The sequence below is a fragment of the Podarcis raffonei genome, chromosome 6 (genome assembly GCF_027172205.1).
Source record: "Podarcis raffonei isolate rPodRaf1 chromosome 6, rPodRaf1.pri, whole genome shotgun sequence".
Taxonomy (NCBI): Eukaryota; Metazoa; Chordata; class Lepidosauria; order Squamata; family Lacertidae; genus Podarcis; species Podarcis raffonei.
In genome coordinates, this window is record NC_070607.1 from 26,673,083 (window position 1) to 26,693,306 (window position 20,224).

Here is a 20,224-nt window from a genome sequence, read left to right on the forward strand (position 1 = left end):
CGGCTATCCAAATTCCCTTAGGCCAGGTGTGCAGCAGCACCTGAGCCAGGTGAGCTCCCTTCTGGCCTCTCCAACTGGACATCCTCGTGTAATCCTGGACCCCGATCTAGCAGGGCCCTTCCCCGCATCCTTCCGGACGGCGCGTTCCGCGTCTCCCGGACGCGTGTGGGCGCCTGTGCGCGCGCGCCGGAGCGGCCACGTGTTCCGTCCGAGGCGTCCCATAGGAGGCGCCCGCCCGCCCACGCCGCGAACGTGTGAAGGGGGCCTTCCTTCGCTCGCTCGCGCGTCCCCCCACCCCGGGCGACCTACATTCTCGCGCAGCTGCCTTCAACCCCCGACGGCACCCCACCCTGCCGTCGCCGAGGAGGAGGAGGAGGAGGATGATGCTGCGTCGGGGCTCGGCGGCGAAGAGGTTAAGGCGGCCGCCTCCCTGTGCCCGCGCCCCTCCTTCCTCCTCCTCTTCCCGCTCCACCACCATGTAGGCAAGCGGGCCCCCTTCCCCTTTTCGCATGGAGCAGCTTCCTTGACGTCAGACCTATGAATATTGCACGAAGAAGCCGGCTGGCGAGAGCGACGGCTGGCGGCAGCGCTCGATGTAGGCAAGGCGGGCCCTTCGCCGGAGGGGAGTGCGCCGGGCACGAGGAGGCGCTGATCGCCGCCGCCGCTTTGGAGAAGGAGGCCGCCCGGCGCCTGCTGGCCGACAGGGGAGCCGGAGGAGTAGCGGCAGGCCGGCCGGCCAGCGCCGGTGGTGGCTTTGCCGGTGGCGGTGGCGCCGACGGCCAAGCGGGCTTCTTGCTGCTGCTGCCGCCCCGAGAGGAGGAGGTTGTGGGCTGCGCGCTGCTCCCGCACCGGGAGGTGGCCCCGGGGGGATGTGACATCAGCGCCGCCGCCGCCAGGCAGTGGGGCAGGAGAGGGGGACGGCTGCCCGGCAGCGCCGCCGCCGCCGCGGTCGCGCACTCGCTGCCGCCCGCTCCGGCTGCGCGTCTCCTGCCCGCGCCGTCCAGCATGTCTTCGAAAGAGAGGCAGAAAAGCAAAGTGGTCAAGGAGAGCGTCACGCTGTTGCCTTGTTTTTATTTCGTCGAGGTGAGTGGGGCAGACGATGGGGGGGCGCCATCCTCTCTTTTTTTGGTGGGGGTGATGGTGATGGGGAGAGATGATGTAAGGGGGCAGGATCTGTCGCGTGCCCCACCTGGCACGCGCCAGGGTCAGCTTCCCAAAAGCAAAGAGCAGTTGTGCATTAGTGGCGTGTGTGTGTGTGTGTGTGTGTAAGGTTGAGGTGGGTTGCCTGTCAACATTATTATGTATGCTTTACATGGGTGGGGAGAGCCTGCTTGGCATTCCTGCCCAGAAACTGGGTCTCCTCCTGATCTCATCTTTAATCAAGGACTGGTGGGAGGGAAGAGAGGCAATGTATTTCCTTTCCCTTTGGATCACCTTAAAGAACTGTTTCCTGAAAAGCAAAAAAAGGATCAGGATGATGCATCAGGAAACATCGGTCTGTAGGAGTGTAAACCTGGCTTGAATTTGGGGGAGGGGGAGAAACACATACACACAGAGACTTCTTCCGCTGTTTGGGAGAAATCGTTCCTTTAAGGATTGAAGGAGGGTTGCAAATGAAGGGGAGATCACTTCACGTGCTCAGGATCATTCCAATAGGAGAGCAAGGTTGGGGGGAGGAAGAGGGTTGTTCTACGTGTACATGTAGCGGGCATGCATTATTTGAGAAAATTAAAATTAAGGTCGGGAACAAACGTCTTTAGATTGCTAAACAATTGGTGTTGCATTATTGTTGGCATGCACTTACATGGTGAATGTTCAGGTACATGGGAGGTGCTTGGATGGTTCCTGTTTCCATACATGGTCCGAGGTGTGATGTGTGTGTTTGCAGAAGCAAAGCGGTTGTGTGAATGCATTTGCCTGCCACCCTTCCCCCACTGATGGCTTCAGAACTGTTATGGCTGTTCTGTGTTGTACCTTGTTAGTGTTCCACCAGCACTCATTTTGGTTCTTTTCTGACAGCGTGATGTATGGGCACTTGTGAACTGCTTCTTTTGCAACTGGGGCACAAAAAGGAATTTCGTATTTGTACGTTTCGTTGATAGCTCAGGAAATGAGCAAGCGTATCCTTGGAAGACCTGAGGATATGCTGAGGAAAGAAGTGTTGGACTGAGTCCGTCTGTGTTTGCTTTAGAGATGATTGACAAGAAGACTCAGAAAAAGTTGTAGAAGTCAGTCGCCTCCCACCATCACCTGGAGAAAAGAAGCTCAGCCCATCCCATCTAGACTCCCAGTGATGGGCTCTGTGTTGACATAATAGGAAGTCTCTGGTCCAGGATAGCCAGTAGCTGCTTCACAAAGCCTAGCTGTTGTGTCTCATTTGCAATAATCACATGGCATATAGCAAGGTTGGCTCACCAAATATATTGTTGGACTCCAAATCCCATTGGCCCCAGCCAATATGGCCGGTGGTCAGGAATGATGGGACTTGTAGTCTAACAAATCTGAAGGTTCACAGATTTTCCACCTTAGTCATATAGAGTGGTTAAGTTTTAGATATCTGGAATACAAGGACTGTAGAAATTATTACACTAAAGGTGTAAGGATGCAGAGACACTGAAAATTGCAGGCAAATGAGTGTTTTTAAAATGTTCCTTGGGTGCATTGTTTTATTGATCACTCAGAAAAGTGTTGATTATTTTGTTACGGGAAATGCCCTATATACTGAAGCATAAGTATATTCAGGGAAGAGTCTTCAAAGATTCCTCAAGTTCTGAAAGGGGAAGGAGGGAATGTGTGAGTTATCCCATGTAAGAAAAGTTTTAAGTCTTTCCCTAAATGTCCTCCACCTCCTTATTCTCCATAAACAAGAAATAAAAATGGAGTCATTAGCATCTGTGCCAGAGTGCTCAGATGATATGAAATGAAGAATGCAGAAGTTTGGGGTCCTTACTCTGTCCTGGGCACGTAGCAGAGTGGGAGGAGATAGGATAATGGATGGAATGTTCTTCATAGGCCCTTTCTGACTCTTGCAAAGTTTGGCCTATATTGGGAGAGAGCAGCTATGACATCACGGTCACCATACTTTGACAGGTATGGTCCTCCTGACACCATAGGGTAGAGTAAGGGCTGAAGCTCAATGGTAAAACATCTGCTTTGCATGCAAAAGTTCCCAGGTTCAATTCCTAGCATCTTCAAGTAGGGCTGGGTATGTCCCCAATCTGAAACCCTCGAGAGCATCTACCAGTCAGTGTAGACAATGCTGAGCTAGATGGACCAATCTAGATGGACCAGTAGTCCAATTTGGTAGGAGTCTGCTTCCTATATTTCTTTGAAAATGCTCCATTGTTGATAGGCGCTCAAAGGATGAGATGCTTAATTTTTGAATTACTAGATCACTGCTTCCACTTGGGCCTTCTTTCACTCAGCCACCTAAGCATCATCCATGGTCTTGGTTCAGTCCATAATGACAAAGTCAAGGGAGTCCAAGACTGGTTGGCTGCTTTGCCAAAGGAAAGTACTCAGAGGTTTCATATTAGTTTTGCTTAGGTAAGTGTAGCTGTTTGCTGGTTTCAGAACACAACACCCTCCGAAACACGCTGCAGAGAGCTGAGCAACATTGATTAGAAGAATCTAATGAACATGTGGGGAATGGAACATTTTTTATTTCATTGGAGCCACTTCGAGCCTGGCCTTTTCAAAATCAATCCCAAAGCAGGTTACAACAGAGAAAATTCATATTACTTGCTCAACAATTAAAAAGAATCTTAAAACACATCAAAAGCCATTACAACAAATCAGAATCAACTCTACTGACCAATTTAGCCAAATGCTTGTGTGAATAAACGTCTCTTTAAAGCAGATTTGGTGGACCTTTGACCCTCCAGGTGTTGCTTGAACTAAAACTTCCATCATCATTGGCTGTTGGTCCTGCTTGTTGGGGCTGATGGGAGTTGTAGTTCAGCAACATCTGGAAGGTCAAAGGTCCCCCACCGCTGCTTTCAAAGGTGCCCACAGGCTGTCAGCAACCACAGGTTGTCCAGACTGTGAATGGAGGGCATTCCATAATCAAGGTGGCACAATTGAGACCATCCTCTCACAGGTTTCTACATACCATTCATTGGCACATGTCACATTGTTAAGGGGGTGTCTCCACAATGTCTCAAAGTCTAGGCTAGTGTATAGGGGAGTAACCGATCCAATGAGTATGTGGGCCCTAAGCCATGGAGGGCTTTAAATGTCAACCCAAGCACCTTTGAACTTGGCTCAGCAGCCGACTGGTAGCAAATGATGTCATTGCACTTCAAGCCCCCCACACGTGGCAGCAGGGGAATGGGAAGCACGATGATGTCACGTTAATGCATTTTGTTTCTCTGTCCAGAGGAGGGAGGAGGATATGTGGGCTGGCTCTCTCCCTCTTAAATCAGAGAGTATGTGGAGGCTGCCATCGCTCCAGAAGAACCCACATAGAATCAGTCTAAAAATGGCTTTTAAAAGTCATCACTTCATTTTGTCGCCCAGGGAATAGCTCTCAGAATTGTATACAGTACAGGGAAAACAACCATTAAGACTTCACTGCACTGAACAATGAAAGAAATAAAACACACTGCTGGCTGTTATTTCGCCAAAGCCAGCAGGAGAGGGCAAGGCAGCCCGCGGGTGTGGAGAGTGGGAGGTAAAGAATAAAATGTAAACTTGCGTGGTTTTAGGTAGCCACAGAGCATGAGGGCAACAGTGAAGAGCATGTAATAGAAATATACTTGCATGCAGAGGAGAGAACACTTTCTCAGGTGGGGCATTTGAGAAGGGGAATGTTACTCATTTTGGAATGTGGTGTGTTCAATGAGGATTCTCATGTTTGGATTTCCATGGTCTGGATGGCTCCAGACACGTATCGCCCTCAGAACTGCACTGAGGTGATTTACAGTTCATGAAGTGTACAGTCTATCAGGGTTCTCACTCATGTGGATGATCTTTGAGTGCATAGGCCTCCCTCACAATAGCACCAAATGTGAGGTAAGCAGAGGGCATGGCCCAGGGTGACTATATAGCCTACTTTACAAAGGACTGTTTGATAGTGTCCTCTATTTGAGGGTCATCCGGTCCAGGGTTGCATTCACATTCAGGGTTGCATACATTTAAAGCACTATGATATCACTTCAAACAATCATGGCTTCCACCCAAAGAATTCTTGGGCCTCCGTAAATATGGCCTAAGACTGGTTTTAAAATGACCATAGAAAAAGAGAGCAAAAGCTTAGAAGATGCCCATCAACAAGTTTTCATCACTTGATCTGCAAACTAAGCAGGCAGACAAATCACCTCTGGTGTCTTCTCCACTACGGTTAGATGTGTCGCATTTCTGTTTCAGTTATAGTAAGTAGTACCGCATGAGAATCTTATGAATATTGGTGTCCTCTTTTTGGATCAGGCACACTCTTGAGCCTAAGTCTGTTGCTACCACCCATCTTCACATTCTGTTTCTGAACATACTGATGGATGGCGTTTCCTGAGGACCTGCAGACAGAAAGGATTTAGCAAACCTGAGTTATATGTGGAGCACTTTTTTTTCTAAAGGCAACTTTCAAAACTCATACATGAATATTACATCAAACATAACACATTTAAACATCAGGCAAGGCTTTGTGGATTTGTCAGGGCAAACAAAGAACTGTTAGATGGAGGTAAGATTAATTTAGCAAAGCATAGCATCGTTTCAAGTGTGGGAGAAGGAGAGTGACATTTTCTGCTTATCTGCTGGGAATCTTTTTGTACAAAGAAGACATACATACAGTGATATGAGCCCCTCAGGTGGCTACCAGCTCGAGGAGAGCAAGGCCAAAGTTCTGTATGGTAAGCAGGGAAATTAGACTTCTTTTCTTAAAGGTCATTGATTATTCCTAGAAAGCAAAAGCAAGCCAATCGTTCAGCCTGCCAGAGGTTGTTAACAGCCAGCGTCACAGCCAAGCAAGCACTAGAGGTGTTCACATGTGACATTCAACGATCGTATTATCTGTGACCCTGTGTACACTATACCTGAGCTGTGCAAAGCAACAGGTGTACACTCTTTCACGCAAACACAGTGTAGAACTGGTTCTGTTCCGGGTGCCAAATAATACCACGTTTGTAAGAAATCCGTCTTTTAGTGTGGCAACACCTATACATTGGAACTTTCTTCCTGTTGACAACCTCAGTGCTTAAACCTTAAATGGAGTTAGGCTTGTGTCTCAAAATCAGATGCAGAGAATCCTCAACCTCCAACAGAAGAGCCGGGCCTTCTGGCCCCAGGGTCAGAAAATTAGGTGCTCTGGCAGAGATGTGAGTTGCTTGGTGAAAGATCCAAATAGGATCTGAACAACTTCTGAGGTTCTTATTCAGAGCAGAGCTGGGGAAACCCAAAGATCTACCTGGACCGATACTTTAAGATACTTACCCACTGCTAATGTTACAGTGGTACCTCAGGTTAAGAAGTTAATTCATTCTGGAGGTCGGTTCTTAACCTGAAACTGTTCTTAACCTGAGGTACCACTTTAGCTAATGGGGCCTCCCACTGCTGCTGTGCAATTTCTGTTCTCATCCTGAAGCAAAGTTCTTAACCTGAAGTGCTATTTCTGGGTTAGCCGAGTCTATAACCTGAAGCGTCTGTAACCTGAAGCATCTGTAACCCGAGGTACCACTGTATTTGTAGATCCTACAAGTTTTGCAGCACTTAAGTTGAATCCTGACCCCATTTAAGACTTAAACACTGAGGTTGTCCTGGGAAAAGGGAAATAGAACGTTAGGAGACTTGCCAGTGCAATTATCCAGTGTCACCACCCACATGGTCTTGACAACAAGGCTCAGAGTAAATTCAAAGGGAAGGCAAAGATAAGGGGGAGAAGTGTTCGGTTTATAATCATGGACAAAGGGTAGCATAAATTGTCTGGAAGACGCAACCCTTTGCCTCTGTGCGGCTCTTACAGTTGAGATGGTTTCAGAATTAATACAAAGGCAGACATGTTCGTGACATGAATTTAACTATGGATGGATTCAGCCCACCAGCTTTCACTCATGTTATAATATTCTGAAGCTGCTACATTTGGAAGCTGTTGGGAGCTCACTTTTATAAGTCTGTCAAAAATGCAACCAACCCAAGGACTACCTCATTTTATTTTATTTTAAAGCCCGAGAACATGTGACTGGCTGAAAATGTGGTGCTGGAATCAGTTTGCCAGTACTGGGGAAACTGGTGCCTAGATATACGAATATACCTTCTATTGCTTTAGTATACCCATGAGTCAGTGGCTTTTTTCATGGTGTTCCCACGAACCTTGGGGGGGGGGGATATGCACACATACACAACCACTTGCCAGGTTGCTTGGGAGAAAAGCCCCTGGCCTTCTGCAGAGAGTTTCATAGCTCTAGTGCGTCCTTGTTCCCAGAGGCAGCTAGCATATTGGCAGCCACTAGAGACAGGGACTCAAATATGTGGAACATATACATTTGGCCCCAATTCACTTTGAAACAAGATTTGAAAACCCATTTCTTTCAAGCAGCCTTGAGCCAAGGTGTTGCGCTGACTATTTCAAACCATTTACATTGTTGCTGGTTTTAAAGAAATGTTTTTTTCTTTATTGCTTACGTTGATTTTATATGAGAGTTCTCCTGGTGCATTGTGATGTCCACCACCGAGAAGAGATGATGGCCCATATATCTGAGGATGGATGGATGGCCCTGCACTCTGAAAGGGGCTAGAAACAAAAGCAATTTCAGGACCATGTACAAGGACTATAGCATTGGTGCAGGATCATAGCTGGAAGCCGAGCAGCTGAAGTAGATAGAGAAAATTGTCCTGGATCTACTCGCAGAACTTTGTAATCTGGGCTAGGTGGTCAAGATCAAAGATATGAAATGTTGCATCTGGTCAGTCAAAGGCTCAGTGCAATTTTCTGCAGCCATTGACTTCTAGGGAACAGGATTTCAAGTTGCTAAGAGTTCTTTTCAGATCCCCCTGGTAGACTGGGGGTGGATCTCTCTTTTCAGGGCAGTGAGAAGATTTCATTTGCAGATCCTTCATTCACGGCCCTGACAAGTATAAATGGCTCGTGTGAGACATAATTTGCTGCTGGATTCACTCTGATGTTAGTCATTTTATTATATTGATTTTTGTTCTATTTATATTGTTTGTGTTACGAGGTTTGTAATGATGTATTTTTATGAATTGCCATATACCAACCACCCTGGGAGCCTTCAGGTTTAAGAGTGGGATATTAAGTAATAAATAGACAAATGTTCTAAGTATGAAATAAGAGCATAAGAATAGCCTGCTGGATCAGACCACTGGCTCTTATTTCATACTAAGCACAACATTTGATAGCCCTCTCCTCCATGAATTGGTCTAATCCTTTTTTTAAAATGCTGCTGTTTTAATTGTTTAGTTTTACTGAAATGAGATGCTTTAGCTTTTATGTCTTGTTTGCAAAGTTGCCTTGGGAGGGCTTTGCCCTGCATACAGACAAACTGGTGACCTATATTACAGAGAGCCAGCCTTTATTTGACATGTCCAAGTCTAATCTAAGGACAGATAATCCTAAAAAGGGCTAGCAGGGACCTTAAATTTGTCCATCAGCGTTTAGCAACTGAGGTCACCTGGTCACAATCTTCCCCCATTATGGTAGTTTGTACTGTGTTTTGTTTTGTTTTTCAAATCGTAGTAATTATTTCTAAATTTTGGATTTATACTATCAAGCTGGCTCCCACTTGATCCATCCCTATGTTGAGATCATTTGCTCTTTCTGCCTCCGCAGCTGCACTTCTGCCAATGGTGCTGAACCAGCACTATAGTCCTTGTCCATGGTGCTGAACTTGCTTTTGATTGCAGCTTAGGCTCATCTAGACTTCTTCTTGCCCTGCCTCTTTCCACTGGGATAACCCAATATTTACAGCTGAATTGGAGCAAACGTCTATCAGGTTTTCTGTGGATTGATGTTTGCTCCAACTCAACACTAAAGAGCGGATTTTCCCGGGGAAAGCAATGGGGAAAGCGGAAAACCACTCAGACCCGTGCTTTCTAGGCAAGTGAAAGCTGCCTGTTTCAGAGCACTGGGCCTGTTATAATTAGTCATTAAATTTGTATGTCCAGAGATTAACAGAAGTTAGACTATTCCTTTCCCAAATTAGGGGCACAGCTGGGCCACCAGCCAAAACTGATGGAAGGCAACTCTGCGCCACCTGAGCCTCAAGCAACCACAAAGGATCCAGGAATACCCCCAAGCTACATAACCACCACTTCAGAGGGAGGGTAACCGCCTCAAGAGCAGGCAGCCTCCCATCTGTCCAGTCTAGGGAACCACCCACTAACAATGCCTCAATCTTGTCTGGATTTAGCTTCAGTTTATTGGCTCCCATCGAGTCTGTTACCGAGGCAAAACAATGGTCTAACACATCCACTGCCACACCCACAGATGTAAAGTGAACTGTGGGAGGGAAATGATTTTCTGTATCCATTTCAATGGGGGTTTAGGCCCGGTTTTGGCACAGAAACTGCTTGGGTCACCCTATATAAGAGAGAGACATGGGAAACATAACCTGGTTAATTCTCCTCAACCTCTTAGTGGCTTTTGATGCCATTGACCATGGTATCCTTCTGGAGAGGCTGTATGAGTTGGGGGTAGGTTTGTGGTGGCTCCTGTCCTCCTTGGATGGTCTCTCCCAGAGGGTGATGCTTGGGGAGTGCTTTTCAGCCCCATGGAGCCTTCAATGTGGAGTTCTTCAGAGTTCAATTTTATCCCCTATGCTATTTAACATCTACATGAAACCACTGAACAGCATTTGAAACTCCCATTGTTCTAGGTGCGTTTTGCGATGGGGAGTTTCATTAATGCAAGCAGTTTCTGAGCTGTAGGCACAGTACTGAGCCCAAGATTTCAGTTTAAAACTGCCACTGCTGGAAGAAAAGGAGGACCCTTTTCTGCCTCCTCACTTCCATCCACTTTCTGAAGACTGGAGAAGGGACCCTCATAAGAATATTAGGGGGCAGGCAGGGGAAGTATGGCTTTGTTTTTTGCAGTCTTCAGATGAGGACTAATAATAATAATAATAATAATAATAATATCTTTATTGTCATTGCCCCCTCTCAGGGACAACGAAATTACTCGACTGCTCCATAAAAACACTAATTAAAACAATACAGTATAGTACAGCAAGGAAGATTAGATGACTTTCAAAGTCCAGGCTTCCCATTCAGGGCTGAGATCGCTCTGGAGAAGAAGCTGTTCTTAAGACGGCTCGTTCTTGTCTTCATCGTCCTGTATCTCCGTCCCGACGGCAGGAGCTCGAAGAGACAGTGACCAGGATGCGATGGATCTTTTACTATGTCCAGTGCCTTCCTATGGCACCTTGTGGCATAAATCTGCTCTAAGGTGGAGAGTGGGCAGCCAACAATGCTCTCTGCTGCCTTAACAACTCTGCACAACCCCATCCTGTCCTGGGTAGTACAGCTTCCGTACCACACACATAAGCCATAAGTGAGCACGCTCTCAATGGCACAGTGATAGAAGGCAAGCAGCAGTTTCTGCGGAAGATGGTTTTTCCTTAGAATTCTCAAAAAGTAAGGCATGTGAAAAACGAACATAAGATTTTTGCTGCAGTTCATCCATTTTCAGCTTTGTATTCTTGTTATAAAAAAGCGCACCTAAACACTCCATTGTGGCGCCCGTAACCTCAGTTTAATGTGCTGCTCAGCTCCTAGCTTTCATGTCTCAGTTCCTAACACTGCCACTGAGTGGGGTCATCTGGAGTTTTGAGTACGTTGTCAGCAGTATGCTGATGACACACAGTTCTGCTTCTCCTGCACACCAGTGTGGACCAATGAAATGTGCTCTCTGAAGGACATGAAGTAACTTTGCTGTGTACATTTTGCAGAAGGAAGACGATAGCTTGTGTGTGTAGCAATGGATTACAGTGGGCCTGCCACTTAAATGAGGGTTCAGGTCCATGTATCCACATGCAAAGGTAAAATTGCATTAAATCAGGAACCCCCAGAGCTGCACACCCGCTTCATAACCGTCCCTACCTGTCTGGAGCTGGGCTTGCTCTCTGCGTTGCTTAGAGTTGGGAAGGAGGAATGATGTAACTGAGCAGAGTGGACATCATCAGGATTCATAGTGAGAAACAGTTGGGCTAAGTGGGTTTAAGGTAATCTCCCATCTTGCGATCATAAAGTGGAAAAACATGTCACTCGTCAAAGAACAAGCTAAGCCAAATTGTGGTTGTCAGAACAATAGTATTTTAAACAAACTGGCCTGTCCAACCGTGTATTGTTTAAGAAGCTGCACTAGCACGTTCTGCAATATATTCCTGGAGAATAAAAGCTGCATCGTCTGGAAAAAGTAGTAGCAGGATTTGGGAAACCCTCAACCTCGTGAAAATAGATTAACGTCTCACTTCACGAATTCCAAGGCTGAGTCATGGCAGCGAAAATAAATGTGTCTGGACTTATGCCCAACTCAGGCCATGCCCTGCCGCATCACTGTCTTGCAAATTGAGCATCCAAGCCAGCTTCATTAAATTTACTAAGAAGCTTCCAATGAAATCAATGGGGAGTGAAGTACACCTAGCCTTGTGCAGGATCGTGGCCATTGATTTTATACCCTTGGCCCGGAAACTCTCACTAGAGGGTCATGCAGTGCCTCTTGGCACTGTGATACAGTGGTACCTCGGGTTAAGTACTTAATTCGTTCCGGAGGTCTGTACTTAACCTGAAACTCTTCTTAATGTGAAGCACCACTTTAGCTAATGGGGCCTCCTGCTGCTGCCGCACTGCCGGAGCACAATTTCTGTTCTCATCCTGAAGCAAAGTTCTTAACCTGAAGCACTATTTCTGTGTTAGCAGAGTCTGTAACCTGAAGCGTATGTAACCCGAGGTACCACTGTACAGTCTTAGGACACCCCCACACTATAGATCTATATTGGCTAGTTTAATGGACATAACAAGAATTTTGGGGATCCTAGGTTACTCACGAGGCAAATGATTCTGTACCAGACCCCCGGGACCCTTCAGGGAACGATGGTTCGAAGGGTTCCTTGAGAAAAGGGAAATGCTATTCAACCATAAAGAAGATGCCTACTGGATCAGACCAAAGGCTAATCTAGCACAACATCTTGATTCCCACAATGGGATGTCTCTTGGGAAGGCCACAAGCAGGGCATGATAGCAACTGTCCTCTCCTGCTGTGGTTCCACAGGAATTGGGATTCAGAGTTATTCTATCCCTGATAGGATAGCTCAGTTGGTTAGAGCATTGTGCTGGTAATGCCAAGGTTGCAGGTTTGATCCCCATATGGGACAGCTGCATATTCCCATTTGGGACAGCTGCATATTCCTGCGTTGCAGTGGTTTGGACTAGATGATCCTCAGGGTCCCTTCCAACTCTACCATTCTATGATTCTTTTATCTTTGAACCTGGACTAGTACTAGCCCATGGTAGCCTTACACACCTTGTATTTGTAAACCCCCCATTGAAAGCCATCTGACTGAGAGGCTCTCTTCATTAACCTCTGATATAGTTGTGCCCCTGAGAGTACCACCATAACACTTTATACTGACAGGTCTAGAGAAAAATGGCAAATATTGAAACTTATCCAATCATATAAACAAGGCAAACACTTGTATATATGCCATTGATAAGTATGAGTTTCTTTTTTTTCTTGCTTTCACCTCCTGTGCACAGGATCAGAAGTGAAAACCCACTGAATGTCAGGAAACCCATTGAAGTTATAGGAAGTTGTCCCAAGCCTATTAATTATCAGAGTCCCATTGACACCATTTGTAAACTCTTCTATATGCAGTGCCATTCGTCTGCTCCATTGCTTCCCGCTGAAATATTTGGCTCATCGATGCATGCGCACCCCATTAATGAATGTGGGCTGCGCATGCACATATATGCAAAGCAAAGGTGTGGCGACTGTGGTTTGGTGTGCGTGTGTGCATCAAAAAGAAAAAGAACGTGATTCCTTTGTTTTAAAATGCCAGCGTGGATACAGCGTTAAGGGAACAAACCCTGTTTCGATCATTATCCTGCAAATAGCAAGTTGTTCCTTTGTTATTGCATTATGTCATATTAGAAAAAGTGAGGGGGGGGAGGAATTATGCAGAAGTCTGGTTTTTTTATCCTCCAGATGGAGTGGGATTTAGTCCTCACATGTTGCAGGGAAAGTTACAAGGACACAGATTATTTGATGAGATACAAAGGGGGAGGTGGAAAGCAAGGAGATAAATTATATAATTAACTCTTGCAGTGCCATGATCACATGAGAGCAGCGTTGCGTTCCTCTACGCTTAGCACCATAGGACACGGAGGAATTCCAGAAGCAAATCTGAAGGTTGTGGTTGCTACCATACCTGCATCAACTCTACTTGTGATTTTTAAATTGCGGTGTTTCAAAGCTTCTAAAGCAGTGGACATTTAAAAGCCTATCTAAGCAACATCTTCCTCTTTTAAAAGCTGTATCCTGCAGTCCCCCAAATGCTTAACCAGTGAGTAAGACTGACTGACAGACATGCTGTTTCAAGTGTCTCTGAGCATGCAAAGAGTGCCTTATTCCTGAAACTGGCTTTTCCATAGCATGCTATCCATAATATAAAGCACATAACTTAAACTTCAGTGTGTGCAATTGGTGTGGTGGTGGAATTGTGCCTTATTTTTTATTCATTCCTACCTCCACTTTCCTCTCCCTATCTTCCTCTCTTTCTCCTGTGTCAAATGGTAAACTTTAGGGGCTGGAGTCTGCTCTCTTGTACTGTGTAAAGCACCATGTCACTATATAAGTAATAAACAAGGATGTAGCATAGAAGCCCAAAGATGAGTTCTTACCCATCTATGGAACGTACTTGCTCAGAGACACTTTGCATCTGGAGTAGCTGGTGGAAGAGGCAGGGAACAGACAGGGAACAGCCGACAAGGGAAGGAGGCATCTCTGTAACTGCAGCTGATGGACCTTCCACTGACTGAATTGGACAGGAGCTTCCTGTCAACTGTTAGGTTACATGCTGATTTGACTCATTTCATTTCATTTAGAGAAGATTTGTGTTCAGGAGTGTCACTTAGTGAAGGAAAGGCACTAGCCCTGCCCTTTGCTATTTTCAGAAAAATTCCCTTTATCAAAACAGCACCTGATGGCTGCTGTACAAGATCTGGGCCTAAATTGGCTACATGTTTGGCAGTTATACTCTATTCTTCTAAGTATGTCCAATGTGAGAGAAGCAACCACCAGGAATTTTAGTTCGTTGAGGCTTCAGTTAGATCCAGAACACACGCAGCACCTACATTCTTTGCTGTTAGACCTTCAATTTTTTCCCCTCCCTCCCTGGGCAGGTTCCAACCCCCCTCTGTTGTTTAGGACTATCCAGCAGCCTTGGATCAGATTAGCAGACCCTCCCTATTTTCCAGGGACAGTTCCGGATTTACACAAGCCGCCCCAGTTTCTGATTTGATCTTGGAATGTCCTGCTTTCCCTTAGGAGGTCCCTGTCTTCATTGGAGAAATGTTGGAGGGTATAGAGTTCTGTGACATCTGAGTCAAGGAGATAAGTAACTATACAACCTTTAGAAGACATCTGAAGGCAGCCTTGTACAGGGAAGTTGTTTAATGCATTCCTGCACCATGTGGTAACCTATCAGAATGATAGATCTGTTTTGAGCATGCTTAGAGCTCCTTCTTTGAAGGCCAGATTTCCTTGTAGCTTTCAGCATGTTCTGATAACCAGAGAAGCAACAGGTAGTGTTTCCTACATTGGAGAGCTTTTGTTTGTTTCTTTTGCATTTCCTTTATTGCCTTCTGAGAGAGAGAGAGAGACCGGGAGAGAGCACAAGCAAGCAATGCAATACAAACGCATGCAGAGACAGAAAAAATAAAACAACGATGCAATAGGGAGGAAAACCTGAAAGCAACTGAGAATACAATATAGCATTCAACTATCTCATATTTAAAAGGGTTGTATTGGTTACACTTATTACTTTTACTGTATTTTGTATGTATTTATATCGATAATTTTTTATTTTTTTAAAAAGCAATGCAGCACAAGTGTTTCTGAAATAAATATATTTTACTTAATCATTTTGCATGTATTTTTGTCAATCAAATTGGGAGGGGAAATGGTGGGTGGCTTGTGTATGTGTTGCAACAAACTCTATTAATTAGTTCACTGCACTCACTATTAAGAACTGCAGCGGTAGCTGGGTAAGACAACAGAACCATGAACAATTCCAGAGTATTTTTCAGGGCATTTTCACAAAAGGTGTGTGTATTCGCTTCCAACAAGTCCTTCCCCTCATTTAACTTCAGGATGTTACCGGTAATTCTTGCTTCCTTTTTTTGTCAGAGAATTTCTAAAAGTTTGGGCTCTGTGCCTGTTTGGATATCCTAATGCTCACCTCTGCTTCTCCTGCAGTGTGGCTGCTAGGAGATCAAGTAAGCACATTTTAGTGTAGCCCCCAAACACTAACCTAAATTATGATTTGTTGAAATAAGGCAGCATCATAAATCATAGTTGGAAGCTGGCTAGTTTAAAATAAACCATAGTTATGCTTAACCACTCCTTCATGGATCACTGCCTTGTCGTGGTGAAGGGGCTTGAACAACTCAGAGAGCTGGACCATAAAGAAGGCTAATCACCGAAGAATTGATGCTTTTGAATTATGGTGCTGGAGGAGATTCTTGAGAGTCCCATGGACTGCAAGAAGAGCAAACGTATCCATTCTTAAGGAAATCAGCCCTGAGTGCTCACTGGAAGGACAGATCTTGAAGCTGAGACTCCAGTACTTTGGCCACCTCATGAGAAGAGAAGACTCCCTGGAAAAGACCCTGATGTTGGGAAAGATTGAGGGCACAAGGAGAAGGGGACGACAGAGGACGAGATGGCTGGACAGTGTTTTCGAAGCTACCAGCATGAGTTTGACCAAACTGCGGGAGGCAGTGGAAGACAGGAGTGCCTGGCGTGCTCTGGTCCATGGGGCCATGAAGATTCGGACACAACTAAACAACAACAACGCTTAACCACAGTTTGTTGGATTTGAACTATGCAACAAGCTGCAATCAATTAAAAACAAAAGCAAATGTTTCTGAACTTCCTGGGCCAGAAGAGGATGGGGGTGGATTTAGGACCTTCATGTGAGGCTACCCTTGTTCCTGTCGTGATAAACCATGGACAGGCAAACTAAGGCTCGGGGGCCAGATACAGCCCAATCGCCTTCTAAATCTGGCCCATGGACGGTCCAGGAATCAGAGTGTTTTTACATGAGTAGATGTGTCCTTTTATTTAAGATGCATCTCTGGGTTATTTGTGAGGCATAGGAATTCGTTCATTTCCCCCCAAAAAAATATAGTCCAGCCCCCCACAAGGTCTGAGGGACAGTGGACTTGGCCCCCTGCTGAAAAAGTTTGCTGACCCCTGTAGATAAACCATGGAAGCAAGTAAAAAGTGTGTGCTCTTGATCACATTTTCTTCTGGCGGAACCACATAAATTGCCAGGTTCACTGCAGATCCATGGAGCCTTGAACTCTTGTTTCCAACAGCAGACAGACAGATTGGCCAATGAAAGTCAGAAGCACGCAGTCGCAACCCCCCTGGCGACCCCAGGTATGGAATAATCAGATGTGTACTGCTTTAAAACATGGAGCCGTCAATCCTACTTTCAGAACTCACTGCTGTTCATTGACCTGTCCTTGGATTTCTTTAAACCATTTAGAAAGCTACATCTATGTGAGTGGTCATCTTAAATTCCACAGACAAAAGTATGCATTTTGTGAAGTATATCCTCTTTTCAGTCCTCCATCCATTGCCAATCAATTTCATTGTGTTGGGAGAGTGATTAATACCTGGCAGCGGCATCTGAAGCAGTAGTAGAATAATTCGTCATGTTGAATACTTTTGATTTGGTGGTTGTCTTTTCACTATGCTTTCCTAAGGATTAACATGGTGATGTTTGTCCTTTTTATTATTACGGCACTTGTGCGATACTAAAAAGAACTCAAGCAATTTTGAGGTTAAACAAGCTTATTAATTATACTGATCATCTTCACCTCCTATTCTCCTGAAATCAAGGGCTACTGTTTCCTGCACAATGCATTTCCAGAAAATTAGGATCCCAAACTTACAGTTTTGTCACTGAATACTTAGACGCATCTCCCATAAACCCACTGTACTAAAGCTTCACTTATTTTTCCCCCACAGTAAATTTCAAACAGGAGCAAGGGTTAATTGCGGAAGCTAGCTCTCCACCAACCAACTAAAGTTGCCGATATTAGGCCCCTTCTCTCTTTAGTATCTGTTTGCCTTTAAAATTCCAGTTTGAGTCCAGAAGTTAAGGCAATGAGCATTATGCCATCTAATTACATCGGACATGCTCAAGGTGTTTGAAGTTAATACCTGTAATTGCAATGCTCCTGCTGTTCAAAGCAGCGCACTCAATAAATATTCATAAGTTCAAATAGCCACCTGCAACTTCTCCTTTGAAAACATACATGGTTTTCCCTTGGCTTTTGTTTTTTTAAAAAGTCTATTACTATTACAAGTGGTGGCAAAACTCTTTTGGCCTGAGGGCTGAATTCACACTCGGTCAAGCCTCTGAGGTCACATGGCATCAGTGAGTGTGACACATAGGCATTATGCACCTTTAAGCACCAGGCAAAAACATTCCTTTCTGACCAGGCCTTTGGCTGATTATCATCCGATGCCCTTTTAAAATGTGTTGGGGAGGAGGGGAATAATTAGGTTGTCCTTGTTTTCAGTATCTTGTGTTTTTATATTGGGATTTTATGTTGCGAACCTCCCCGAGGCATGCGGGTATGGGACGGTATACAAATTTAATAAATAATCAAAATAGGAGTAGGCATGCAGCCCCCACCTTCTACAACTGATCTGTGCTGAAGTCCTGGGGGGGGGGGTTATCACCTGGGCTGTGGAAGGTACCCCCAATTCTGTTTGGTGTCAGTTTGATGATCCAGATCAGGCCACAGTCCAACTTGGACCAGTCAGGATCCAACTCAGGACCCAGACCAAATGGGAGGGACATATATAGACAAAAGGTAAAGGGACCCTGACCATTAGGTCCAGTCATGGCCGACTCTGGGGTTGTGGCACTCATCTCGCTTTATTGGCCGAGGGAGCCGGCGTACAGCTTCCAGGTCATGTGGCCAGCATGACTAAGCCGCTTCTGGCGAACCAGAGCAACACATGGAAACGCCGTTTACCTTCCAGCTGGAACGGTACCTATTTATCTACTTGCACTTTGATGTGCTTTTGAACTGCTAGGTTGGCAGAAGCAGGGACCGAGCAACGGGGATTGGAACCGCTGACCTTCGGATCAGCAAGCCCTAGGCTCTGTGGTTTAACCCACTCAGGGCTGATTTCCTTAAGAATGGATAGGTTTGATCTTCTTGGAGTCCATGGGACTCTCAAGAGTCTCCTCCAGCACCATAATTCAAAAGCATCAATTCTTCGGCGATCAGCCTTCTTTATGGTCCAGCTCTCACTTCCATTAAAAAAAATTAAAGGTGCCTAAATTATCATTTATACTAATCGCAGACTCAGTCTCTGAGTGGCAGTGCTTTTACATTTCAGAAGTACACAAATATTGTGGAAGCAAACTCTGAGGGAGTTGTTTGCCCCTTGGATGCTTTTGCTGCTAAATATTATGTTTCTGCTTATGCTGACCTTGGGGTTTCACCAAGTATGCTGCTAAGTCCACTCACTTTCACTGGTGGGCAGTGTTGTGGCCAGGCATCTGGGATCCTTAGTGATCCGGCCAGAGGGCGGAGGGATGCCATCCGTGTCATGCTGGTGCCCGGCCGTGTCACACCCCCAGCTGGCCAATCAGTGGAGCTGGGGGCGTGGCTGCTGGCCATTTAAGAAGAAGAAGAAGAGTTTGGATTTGATATCCCACTTTATCACTACCTGAAAGAGTCTCAAAGCGGCTAACATTCTCCTTTCCCTTCCTCCCCCACAACAAACACTCTGTGAGGTGAATGAGGCTGAGAGACTTCAGAGAAGTGTGATTAGCTCAGGGTCACCCAGCAGCTGCATGTAGAGGAGCGGGGAAGCGAACCCGGTTCACCAGATTACAAGTCCACCGCTCTTAACCACTACACCACACTGGCTCAGTTGTGATGCAGCCGGGGGGGGGCAATAAGGTAATCCTGTTAAAGGGATCTGGGGGTGTGGATCCTGTCCAAAGCCTGGACGTGGGCTAGGGCCATGCCATGACCCCAACGGTGATTCCGCGGGGTGCCCCGATTTGACGTATGTCATAGGGCTCCCCCTACTGGTGGTTTACCCTTAGTGAGACAGGCAGGAGTCAGGATATAGCTTGGTTTCACCCAATGCCTAAGCCAAACCGCTCACATCTGTAACCAATAAAGTTGTGGCCTAATTTATCCCATAAACCTAAAATATCCATGTCTGTGTGTTAGGGAACTGCGGGGCCCAGGGCATTGGTACGCAACTCTCTGATTAGCCCTGTTTCAGCTGCAAAGCCATCACAACTCTGCATTTTAAGTTTGCTCGTGTTGCTATATAGGCTTGCAGATGAGACTCAAAAAATGTATGCATTGCTTTTAACAAGTCTTCCTCCTCATTCCTTCCTAGTTGCCCATACTGGCCTCCTCTGTGGTTAGCCTCTACTTCCTTGAGCTGACGGATGTCTTCAAGCCGGTTCACTCTGGATTCAGTTGCTATGACAGGAGTCTTAGTATGCCATACATCGAACCTTCACAAGAGGCTGTTCCTTTCCTGATGTTGCTCAGCTTGGCTTTTGCGGCACCTGCCATTACGGTGAGTTGCAGAACATCCCACTTACCCCTCTTAACACCCTTTCAAACTACTGTCGGCGCATCGGCAGAAGAGCAGAGTTCACGTTTTCATCAGGGAATGCTTGAATAAATCAGCAAATGTTTGAATCGCACAGTTACATCTGCATACAGGAGTGATGTAGTGGTGGGCAGGGAGAGTGGTTGTTTTGTTTTTGTATTTATTATGCTGTGAATTGCCCTGAGATCTATGGGTGAAGGGTGGTTTATTATTATTATTATTGTTATTATTATGTTGATAGATAGATAGATAGATAGATAGATAGATAGATAGATGATAGATAGATAGATAGATAGATAGATAGATAGATGGATGATAGAGGAAAGTGTTCCCCTCTTTCTTCAGGAAGAGTGCAACCCCATCCAAATTAGGTGATCCACCTAA

The 20,224-nt window shown here is 45.7% G+C and overlaps 1 protein-coding gene across 1 annotated transcript in view; it reads left to right on the top strand.

Annotated features, from left to right (window-relative positions):
- The first annotated feature begins 296 nt into the window (after positions 1 to 296).
- The window catches only part of PLPPR4 (phospholipid phosphatase related 4), a 40,082-nt gene continuing 20,154 nt past the window's right edge, over positions 297 to 20,224 (top strand). The window contains exons 1-2 of the mRNA XM_053391745.1: positions 297 to 1,083; positions 19,619 to 19,804. Of these exons, the coding sequence (XP_053247720.1) occupies positions 538 to 1,083; positions 19,619 to 19,804 (732 nt within the window). The 5' untranslated portion in view covers positions 297 to 537. The remainder of the gene's footprint in view (positions 1,084 to 19,618; positions 19,805 to 20,224) is intronic.